Source organism: Parus major, chromosome 1 (assembly GCF_001522545.3).
Source record: "Parus major isolate Abel chromosome 1, Parus_major1.1, whole genome shotgun sequence".
NCBI classification, from domain to species: Eukaryota; Metazoa; Chordata; class Aves; order Passeriformes; family Paridae; genus Parus; species Parus major.
The window spans coordinates 51,514,270-51,525,873 of NC_031768.1; the positions used below are offsets into that span (position 1 = coordinate 51,514,270).

Sequence of the window (11,604 nt, forward strand, 5' to 3'; positions counted from 1 at the left end):
GTCTGGGGGCTGCCCTTGATGGTGTCTGTCTTTGCCTGGGCCTCTCAGCCCTTGGTCTTGTCCTCCTGCTCCTGTTACGGTGACTCCGTGACCGGATATGTCTATTTGGGGCCTGACTTTGCTGGCGAGAGCGGTTTCGCCTGCGGTCAGGCCCAGCATGCCTGGAATGGACCCTGTCCTCAGGGTCCATGGAGCTGCTGTGTCTTGGCCTTGATGTGCTAGGGCTGCCGGTGTCTGCCAAGGAAGAGGCTGAATGCTGGGGGCTGCTGTGGCTGCTGGCCTCTGGAGATGGAGAATGGGGAGCCAGACCCGATGACACCGGGCTGCTGGAGCTGGGGCTGGTGGCCTCAGATTCTGAGAGGCCCTGAGAAGATTCCAGTCCTGAGTGACTGATCAGGCTAGGGCCATTGAGCTCTGGCTCATCCCTGGAGCCTGTAAGGCCAAACAGGAATGTCAAAGGCCTCCCAGGCCTAGAGCAGGCCATGACAGACCAGAACACTTCACCCAGCCCTCCAGGAGCCCATGGGCTTTGCCATGCCCGGCCTGGGCCCTGGCCCCAGCCCAGGGACACCCGGCTGCTTTGCCTCATACCTGTGCCAAGACCAGCACAGCTGTCACACTCCCAGTGGGTTGTCCTCACTGTTAGGCCAGAGCAGCGCCTGTGGGTGCCCTCAGCAGCACAGGAGGAGCACAGGAGCAGCTCCCAGGGCCTGGGGAAGCAAACGGGTTGACGGCTCTGAAGACAAATTGTCCCAGAACAGGATTGTCCAGCTGAGCTCCTCTGGCTCCTTCTGCTTTGAGTCCTTCCTGAGACACAGGTTCCCTGCAGAGCCCCGGGTGCAGCTTCCCAACTTACCCCTCTTCCTCTGCCTCCTCCCTGCCTCTTGGGTAAAGGCATTCCCTGACATTGCACCTTCCGTGCCTCTCTCCTAGATCCGCAAAAGCATTGTTGTCCTCCCATGTTGGCTGTCTGATGGAGAAAGGAAAAGCTGATGTGTTTCTGCTGCCCTGCCCTCACAGAGATAACAGGGTGACCCTGCTCTTCGTCCAATGCTTTTCCAAGTCCCCTGAGAAGTCCCCTGAGAATCAGAAGTCCAGACTCCCTGGATGGGACAGGGCCTGAACTACTGGGGCAGGGCCTGGCACAGCACGACACTTGCACCCTCTTGTCTTCTGAGACACGCAGAAGGACACCAACCTGATGGGGATTCGGATCCCCATGACAAACATTTCCACAAGGAACGTCTCATGATCTCTGCAGAGAGGGCAGCGGAAGTGCAAAAGACCAGCACACAAGGCCTGTCCCTGCAGGGCAAACAGAAGCAGTGTGAGCCAGGCCCTGGTGCTGCTGAGCACCTGCTGTGTCCCAGGTCTGAGGGCATGGCTCCCACCTGGAGGCAGTCCCTGTGGAACCAGGCTCTTTTGCACACTGGGCACACCATGGTCTTGAAGGTCTTTCTATCCTCCACTGGCTCCATGCAGATGGGGCATTCAGTGCCCAGCTCTGGAGTCACCTGCACGATCTGCACTGGACGGTGCTCAGGGCAGTAGGACCTGGGGACAAAGGGATGGGCATAATGAGAAAGATTTGGTCCTTCTCTGGGGGTAGCCAGAAGGAGAGAGGAGTTACCTGTATGGGGTAATATACTGTGTGATACAGCCGCCCTCCTTGGCACAGGGCAGGTGGAACCATCTGTTGCAGTCTTCCTTCCAGCACAAAATGGTGGCCCCGCTCTGGCCACAGACGCAGCAGTGCTGGAATGAGTCAAGCAACCCCTTCAGCAGCAGCCTGGGGGCCTACCCAGGAAGCCCCAGGGCTCTGGGCAGGGCTCCAGATGGGGCCACTGCTGGCTCTCAGCCCACAGAGCCAGCTGGTGAAAGAAGCCCCTGTGCCAGAGCCACCTTGGAGCAGCTGGGAGCCAGACTTTGTCCCACAGCCGGCTGCATAGCCAGCCTTTCTTTGTAGGGGTCTGGGCTAAGCTCTGGCCATCCTCTCCTGGCACAAATCTCCCTGCTCTTTTGCCAGGCCCTCACCTTCTGTGCCGCCCGCCTGACTGCAAGCTGGATATCTTGATGCAGAAAACCCAGGAGTCCAACACGTTTATTTGCTTGCTGAAAAAGCAACGTGGCAAAATACTGCAGAAAATAGGAAGAGCTGATGAGGACAGGGTGGCAGGGACTGCCCATTGCAATAATGGAGGGAGCGCTTGGAGCCACTCACCAAGCAGAACAAATGGGCGTAGAGTCCGTATTTCTCTAGTTTGTCGCCGCAGATGTCCGGGTCAGCCTCTGCACGGCGACACAGCACACATGCTGCAGGGGACAGAGCCAATGGCAGCGGGCATGAGCAACTCTGTGGGGCTCTCAGCCCACAGCATTGGCCCCAGGGGCTGCTCTGTCCCTGCCTTCATGCCTGGCTGATGGGCAGGGCTGGAGGCCTTGGAGAGCAGCGGCCATTGCGGGCACGGGGCTCCCAACAGCTGCCCCCTGGCCCAGCTGGGCCCCACTTGGGGAGGAAGAAGGCTTCCAGCCCCGGCCTGGCTGAATAGCTCCTGGCTCCCCGATCCTCTGCTCTGGGTCCCATGCTGGCCACTCCAACAGGCCGTGGGCCAGGCTCCAGGAGGGCTGTCTTGCCCTCACCTGGCTCCCTGCCATCAGGGCCCTCCTGCTCTCTGTCGCACATGGCGGCTGTCAGCGCTGAGTCCCGTGCAGGAACGCTGCTGTCTCCGCCAGGTGCTGGTCCTCTCTCTCTCTGTGGGAGAAAGAAGAGTGTGGGAAGTATGCAGAACAGGCCCAGAGCCACGAGGGTCCTACCCCTGGTCAGCCCTGCGTGAGCCCTGCTCCTGTCCACTGTCTGCTCCCGTCTTAGCGTTGAGGAACACTGCCGTCTCCTCTGGATCGTCCTTCGCTGATTCTGGGAAGGGAGAGGCAAGTGAACCTGCAGCACAGGCCCAGAGCCCCGAGGTGTGGGGCCCCTCTTGTCCCTGGGCAGCTGCTTCCCTAACTTACCTTCTCCTCCCGTTGTCAGGTCGCACTGACGCATGGCCTGAGGCCAGCCTTCCCTTTTGGGGCTTTGGTCGCACACGTCACAATGGCCACTCTGACATCAGCATCTTGCTCCCAAGATTGAGGCAGCCATGGCCTCAGTTGCCCGGCAATCACTTGAGGCCACCCCCTTGGGAATCAAGGTTCTGAGATGGTTCCAAGCCTTTGGTCAGCACAGAACCAGGCCAGGGACTCCTGCAGCAAGTGCAGGGTTGAATCCCAGGCCCCAGGGCAGCCATCGAGGGTGGCACTGTAGGCAGAAAAGTGCTGTTCAGGCACGGCCACGCCAGAGCTCCTGTCCCTGGCAGTCGGTTGCCCAGAGACCTTGTGCAGAGTCTCTTGCACTGCACAGATTCCAAACCTGCTCTTGGTGAACCGACATTTTCCTCAAGACCTCTCTGCAGTAAACTGAGATGTACCTGATTTCATGCCCGTGCTGATCACTTTTGGGAAGAGGAGATAAAGCTGGGGACCACTGCAGCTGCCTCCCAACCTCAATTCTTCTGTCACCTAATGATCTAATGAATTTGACATTTCATATTAAGTGGAAAAATTGGTATTAAGCTCCTGAGAAAGCTCATCCTTTACACTGACTCAATGGAAACCCAGGAAATTCAATGAAAGATTACCTTGTACATCTGACTGGAGAGCTTGCAACAGTACTCAGCTCAGGAGTCAAATGCTTTTCCCTCATTAAAGAACTTTGCCAGTTTGGTCCATGCTTTCCTACCAGCAAATATATTGAAAAAAGTCAACACAGGACACACACAGCAGTTCTTGTAGAGTTTTTGCATTCACATCTTTGCAAACACGCTCCTGCAAAGTCCAGATCATTGACTTCTAGAACAGTCATCAGGATCCCAGGGAAACAGGGCAGGGGCTGACAAGCAGAGATACCCTGCACCTGCCTGATGGTGGGGCACGAGGAGTTCATCCATGTTCCTGTCTCCAGGGGAGAGCCCCCTTGGGTGGAAAACAATGCCTTCACTGAACTAAGAGGCAGGCACAGCAGGTGCAATGCCAGGGAATGCCTTTACGCAGGAAGCAGGGTGGAGGCAGAGGAAGAGGGGTAAGTTGGGAAGCTGCACCTGGGGCTCTGCAGGGAACCTGTGTCTTGGCAAGGCATTGAAGCAGAAGGAGCCAGAAGAGCTCAGCCATGCAATCCCGAGCTGTGGACACTGTCCTCAGAACCAGGAACCCGTTTGCTTCTCCAGGCCCTAGGAACTGCTCCAGTGCTGCTCCTGTAAGTTATGCATTGACACAGAGCCACCGACTCTTTCTCAATCCTTTTCAGCACTGGACAGCAGGACGCAGTAAAATGTTGTCTCTGCTGCACAATCTAATTATTAAAAGTCTAATTCTTAAAAGTCCTGCAAAGAAGCAACTTACATTCAAAGCATACGCACCAAAAACCCCAAACTCTCGTACAAATCTTGAATTGACACAAGAAACATGTTTCTATTCAGAAAAACAGGCTCACTTTTGGACAATATTTTTTCCTATTAGATCTCTGAATGGATTTCAAAAGTAACGTTTTTTGGCAAGTTCTTCAAGGAACAAGCAGGAAATACGTGTGAACTCTAAAAGAAGATTAATTGGTTTGCTTTCACATTCCTTTTGGAATCCCTGTGCTTCATCCATCATGCCAGAAAATTGTGAAAATCGAACTTAGTATTAGGTGAAGTTTCTGAATTTGCAGTTTGCCTCAAAGACTTTCTTCACATAGTTAAGGAACTGGTTCTGTAACTTACAGAGATTTAGTGGTTCCCCTGACTGGACATCACAACATGACCTTATACATTCCAATATGCAAAACAACTATTCTTGCCTAGCAATTATAAAGCTTCAAGCTCTTCTAGAGGTTTTCTCCTGAGTAACTTCATTAGGTCCCTCTCTGCTCAGCTGTCGAGCATGTCCAGGTCACTCTGGAGGGCAGCACAGCCTTGTGGTGCATCAGCCCCTGCTCCAGGTTCTGTGCTATCAGCAAACGTGCTGAGGGAACCCTCCATCCCTTCTGCCAAGTTACTGGGGAATAAGGCAAACACGGCTGGCCCCAGCATGGCCCCCTGAGGTCACTGCCCTCTGAGTTTGGAGCTCCACTGTCCACTTCTCGACCCCACTCTCCCTGAGCTGCCTCAGGAGCATGTTATGGGAGGCACGGACAAAGCCTCGCTGAAGTTGCAGCTGACAACTCAGCCACTGCTCTCCCTGCACAAACCCAACCAGTTCTTGTTGAAGAATGATCTTTCCTGATGAAAATTTTACATCTAAGATTCCATGGATTTGTTCTTTTTATAATGCAGAATAAGAAAAAAAAAATATGCACATTGAAGCCAATGAGAGTTTTTGTCTCGAAAGGACTAATTGCAGAGAGTGTCTAACAGTAGTAATACCAAATCTGAATTTTTTCTTGGTATTTTATGAGGTTCATGAAATAAATGACATTTCAGGCAAAACAGGAGGTTGTGTGCACATACTCAATATCTTCAGAATAGACTTTACTGACAGAAAAATAACTAGCATATGATTTTTATGCTCTGAATGTTACTACTCCCTATGAAGTATTTTATAAGTGCATCCTAACTAAATATTAGTGAATAAACAGCTTGTCAGAACTTCACTTTGGAATGCTTTTTTTCTCCATCAAAATGAATTTAAAATTTACATCACAAATTAATTTAGTCCATCCATGGGAAAAAAAATATAATTACATTGAAATAAATTAAAAAGCAAGAATTACCCTGTTCAGTTTAATTTAATGTCTACATAATATGAAATTTTAAACCAGCAGTCAAAAAAATGCATTTTCATAAGGAGTTTTTATCAACAATGTTCAGTCTCAAGTAAACGAATCTTTGCCATCTTGCTGTAAAATTACACACCAAAAGATCAGACACGTTATGAATGCAGTGACAAAACTCACTTCATTATAATTTATTGCCTATCAGATACTATAACCTACTTTGGAAGAAATTTTGGAAGGGCAATCAATTATGGAAGACACCATCTGACAGTCTGAATACTATATACCACATTAGTCAAAATATTATAATTTTAGGACATGAAGTCGATTCCTTTTTCAGAAATCACAAGTTTAGATCAAAAGTTTTCAAATCACTGTAGGAACCTGTGATATGCTAAAATGTCTGTGTGTACATATGTCACAGAAAAAAACCCAAACAACCTTTTATTTACATAGTAGGAAAACTATATAATATAAAAATCAAATGTAAAAAAGGTGTAAATTTAGATACAGCAAGTTTTAACTGTTGTAGTCTTCATGATCTAACAATGTCAGGATGAATTTGTGATGACCAGTGGACATAAGGGAGAAAACGTTTATGGAAAATAACTTGAATTTTTTCACATATTATATGTAAAGCAAAAAACTTGCGCTCCTGGAATCTTTTCTAGTCTTCCAAACTATTAAGGTCAATACTGAAATATTTATTTCTCAGGAGAGAAATTAAAAAAGGAAAAATTTTCACTTGTTGTGTGCTCAGGAAGTAATGAAACTCCAATCTTTGGTTTTGTTGGCTAAATAATAATGGATGCTTCTCTGAAAACACTTTTCTTCCATAACAGAGAACAAGTTGATAGGTACACTTTGAGAACGGGAGTGTTCTGGCTGAGCTCAGAGAGCATACAGGGGGCACAATCAAATAGCAGTCATAATCAGTACTATGAATGTGATAGTTCTTGACAAGGATATTTTTTTTTGTAAATTTTTTCTTTCATGGATATTTTATGATTCAGGATTAATGTGAACCTAGAAAACTACAAAAAACTGTCTGAAAACAAAGGGAAAATTTCAAACCCAAATCAATATTCTTCTCCGTTTGTCATCACAATTACTTATATTGATTTACTGCATAAAACAGATTTTTATTTTGAACCAAAGGTGTTTCCAAGGTGATAGTGATAGTGGTGATGCTGAAGAACTTATCACTGAGGAAGAAAGGGAGTAGTATTAATAGAGATGGCCTGTAGGTCTATATTTGTATATTGTATAGAATAGATACATATACATGGATATGTATATTATTTATATAAATACTTATAAAATGCATGTACATAAACTCATGCATGTTTTCCTTGATTCCTAGATTCTAGAATGTTTTAGTGATAGAAGCATTTCTGCTGTCATGAATAAAAGAGTATAGTTTCTAGTGCTTAGGCTAGAAGAAGTAAACATTTGAAAATGGAAACCCTGAAGGCTCAAAACCATTACACAAACAGAGAGAATTGAAAATGTATTTTCAAAATGCATGTTGTTGACAATTCCAATTCCTATAGTCATATGACCCACATGTCCAGCAGGGATTTTTCACAGAAACCCATTAAAAAGATTCCCCTCTTGGGAATAAAAATAACATCTAAGGCCTTAGGACAGCAGTAACTCTAATATGCAATAGAATCTTAGGGCATATTCTTCTTCTATCTTCCCTTATAAAATATATTGCTAGCACTCCAGAAGTAATAAACCTACCTAAACCAGCCAGTTAGAGTAACAGATGTGTTATTTAGACTGAATTAAATTTATGCTGAAAAGTGTGGCCATGCAGATTTTTATAATGAAAAGTTAAATTTTTTAACTTCTTGAGCAACAACAGTTATGGTAATATATGCTGTGATCTCTCAAGGGGTTATATGCTATTTAAACCGCACACTCTATGAACTTCTACAGTATAGAAACATGCTTAACCTCTGAGGAAATTTCCCCTTTATGTAAATAAATAAAGACATAAATAAATGTATATGTGTACACACAGAATTAAAGTGTGTGTGTGTGTAATTGCACTTTTTTTATTTAACACTGATTTCCATAAGAGATGTATTTGATCAAATACTGTTCCAAAAATGCTTACTCTATGGATTATTTTTCAGAAAATTGTTTCTTCCACTCTCTCATGCTGTCAAATATAACTTGAATAACCACTAACTGAGCAACTAACTCATTGAAAAGAAAAGAAAAAGGATTTGGGGTTGCATGAGGTCCAGTTAAACACTGTTTCTGATACTAAATATAGAAACTGGTGGGAAATAATGTGTGTTAAATAACACATGTGCCTAGGTGAAGTTTTGTCAGCTCAGTATTTTAGCTCTTCATGAGAGTGAGGTGGCTGTTGGCACACAGTGGAGTTTCTTTGAAGATAGATAGCTGCTTGATCTCTCAGCTTCTGGAAACTTTTCTGTTTTTAATAAGTGGAAAACAAAGCACCAGCTCTGTGATTCTTTAACACAAAATTGTAACAAGGAACTCATTCCAAATATAAGTTTTGGTGTTAACACACATGTCAGAGTAGTGCTCAATAAATTCTTTTTCATCTACGTTAACCTAGCACTGTTAAATTCTAATGAAAACCCAAAAAATAAAATTTTTAAATTAAAAAAAAATAAAATAAATTACATTCAGATCAGGACATAGTGCCAAAACAAAATCCAAAAGCAGGGGAGACATACAGGAAGGTAGACAAGAATTTATTCAACATGATTACAAAAGGTGCCTCACTCTTTAGACTTGTACAGGTGTGTTCAGAAGTGGTTTTGGGTCTTTTTGAGACAAGAGAAGTATTGCAACAGGAAATTCAGGCTGCTGAATGGTAACCAGGCAGAAGCAGCAATGGCAGAGTCCCACATTTGGGGCCAGCCCAGCCACTGGGCATGGTCTCAGCATGTCCTGCATTGGCAGGAGCAGTAACTTCAGCCTGCATCTGATAGAGCAGCAGGTTACTGAGGGGAATCAGTACAGCAGCAGATGTGTGTTAGGAGAGACCTGGCAGGCTATGTGTGATTCAAAAACTGGCAGGAAAATTCACTGAACAGAGCCAGGACTTTGCCTGGGAAGCCATTGAAAAGATAAAGAGGAAAGGGGTTATATCCCGGCTGCATAGTCAGATTTCAACTGTTGAGTTTTCTTTACTCTCTGTGACCATAATTGAACATAATGACTAATAATAAATTACTAGTGAAAGAGAATCTCTTGCACATATAACAATCTCTGGCCTTCTTCATTTGAAAACAAATTGGTATCCTGTAGATAAACACATACATTTTTAATGCATGATAAAGTTTTTTACTTGCCAAAGGGATTTCTCACTGCTATGGGGGAAATGTTTGTGTCCTAGGGTTTGTCATGCTAGAAATAAAAATAGCTTTTGTGGAGAAGAAACACCATTAAACAGACTTCTACCCCTCTTGTCCCTTCTTTGCTTACCTAATTACCTGTCCTACAACATCATTCTCTCTCTTTAGTGATTGCTTTTCCTCACAGGATCTCTGCATATCAGATATTTACTGTCATACTCACTAAAATTAATTTCCTAGAAATCTGCAAAGCAATCATATTCCTAACATGGGCTAAAGAGATCAGAATATGCAAGCCATACAAATAGAATGTGATTAAAAACTGTTTCAGGAATGTTCTATTGGCATCCCCCTCCCTATAGATCAAGATGATTTTTTTCATCTCAAAGCTGCAGCTGATCTTTCTTTAGTTTGTATTGTCCTAAAGAAGAATAGATGAAAGGGTCCATTGAACAAATTTTGATTTGAAAATAAATAAAAACAGTTGGTTTCCAGACAGACAACCACATTAATCTTACTCTAAAGGTTACAGATGCCTTATCTCAAGGTCAAGGTTTAGCCTTTCTATAATATAGGATGATCCTTCGCTACTATCTTGTCACATTATAAAATATAAATCTAAATCTATAAAATATAAATCATAAGCTGTAGATAGAAAATACTGACTCAGTATCCTACAGAGATTTTTTCAATTTTTTTTTCTTTCTTATTTCTATCAGAAATCATTTTGCCTGGAGTCAGCTGCCCATCATTCAGAAACTTGCTATCTACACCTTGGTGATGAAACTTGTTAACTCATTGGACAGACACCCTAATTTACAATTTTTAAAAATGATCACAGCAGTATTTTAGACACTCTCAGGTATCTAGTTTTGCCTCTAACTGCTGCTAGAGAGGCAGAGTGAATCTTTTTAAATCCACTGTCATATCTACCAACAGCAGGAAAATGTCTCAAATAGCCTCAGGTGTCTCTGGTCACATTATTTTTAAACAGATAAATATGTTCCTTTGTATCTTCTAGAGGATAATTTGATTACTGTATAAGATCAAGTGTTTCAGGGAAAAAATATAAAAAAAGAATACATATATGTTTATATAGATATACATCATCTTTCTTTTCTGCTGAAGTTTGGACCCTCTGCAAAATGAGATAATTTGAAAAAAAACAAGCTCTAGTTAAAAAGATTAAATTTTTTCTGCCTTCATAAAGATAATTAATTTCTCAAAGTGCAACTGAGTGCAAGAGAGAGAATTTTCTATTATTATTTTATTTTTGCCAGACATTTCATGAAACATATAGCATTACTTATTTCTTATTCCTGAGTTCTGGTCAGAGTAAAAACAGGATACCTACATATTTACCTTCTGTGGTACAGATATTTTCTTCAGAGGCATTTATGAAAAATTTGAGGAAACTGAATCTTAGAAACATGGATACTTTAGACTTTGAAACTCACTCGTGTGTGCCTCTACCTTTGTGGTCATGTGCCAGTGATTAATTCCTTTGTCAAACCTATTTAATATGGCTATTTCCTTTCTCTTTTTTAAAGACAACCAATCAATTTCACTTTCTTTCTTTCTTTTGTTAAACAGGTTCTATAAAATCAGCTATTGTTATCCTATCACTCTGTAAAGATACAGCATGTTCAAATGCTGTATTTTATACATATATACGTATTATAGTTTATACAGTATGTTTCCTCTATGAATTAATCTGGTGTCCTTGAATGTTTTTACACTTTTTTTTGCATTCCATGAAATGAGATAATCTTACTTCCTCTTTTTTTAGTTTCTGTTCTATCAGATAATGAAACGTGAAGGAGTCTTATCAGAGAACTAAAAAAGACAAATATTTCATTTTAGGAAAAACATTTAAATAAATTCAGCATCCCCCTTGATGTATTCAGTGCTAAGATGTTTTTCATGTAAACAATGCATTGTGATAACTGAATTATTTAATAAAGATTATTATTTGGAACATGCTTTCTACTTTCAAAGTCATTCTTCTACCAGGATCTGCAAAGTTGCATTTGCTTTCAAGTCATTGTTTTTTGGCTAGAAGTTCTAAACTAGACAGCAGTGTTTTTTGGGCTTCTGTTTTCAAAATCAGTCATAAATATGTACATTCACTTACAGATATTATTATCTCATCTAAATATTTTTTATATCATAATAATAAGCAGAAAAGCATAAACCAATGTAACCTGTGTTTGAGAAGAACTTGGGCTTACATTGAAGAGGTGTTTTATTTTTGTTCTGGCTTATATCTAAATTTTTAAGGTATTGCTATGAGAACGAAATATAAGTTAATTTACAGTAAGCAGTGTAACAGATGTCATGTTCAGATTCCTTCATAACTGTGTCTTTGAAAACAGGTAGATAGATAGATACATGATACATGCATATCAAATATGTCTATTCAGTCAAAATGTGTCCTAGATTACATCACTTTAAATGATGTTTTAAAGTTAC

General features: G+C 42.8%; 1 protein-coding gene across 1 annotated transcript in view; it reads right to left on the minus strand.

The window, feature by feature from the left end:
- LOC117244298 overlaps positions 1 to 3,043 on the minus strand; it is a 4,332-nt gene extending 1,289 nt beyond the window's left edge. Inside the window, exons 1-10 of the mRNA XM_033513860.1 lie at positions 3,010 to 3,043; positions 2,815 to 2,914; positions 2,508 to 2,750; positions 2,222 to 2,405; positions 2,035 to 2,136; positions 1,631 to 1,755; positions 1,392 to 1,554; positions 1,101 to 1,305; positions 857 to 1,013; positions 7 to 710 (exon numbers count right to left, since the gene is read on the minus strand). Coding sequence (XP_033369751.1) covers positions 7 to 710; positions 857 to 1,013; positions 1,101 to 1,305; positions 1,392 to 1,554; positions 1,631 to 1,755; positions 2,035 to 2,136; positions 2,222 to 2,405; positions 2,508 to 2,750; positions 2,815 to 2,914; positions 3,010 to 3,043 — 2,017 coding nt within the window. The remainder of the gene's footprint in view (positions 1 to 6; positions 711 to 856; positions 1,014 to 1,100; positions 1,306 to 1,391; positions 1,555 to 1,630; positions 1,756 to 2,034; positions 2,137 to 2,221; positions 2,406 to 2,507; positions 2,751 to 2,814; positions 2,915 to 3,009) is intronic.
- Between the last annotated feature and the right edge of the window lie 8,561 nt (positions 3,044 to 11,604).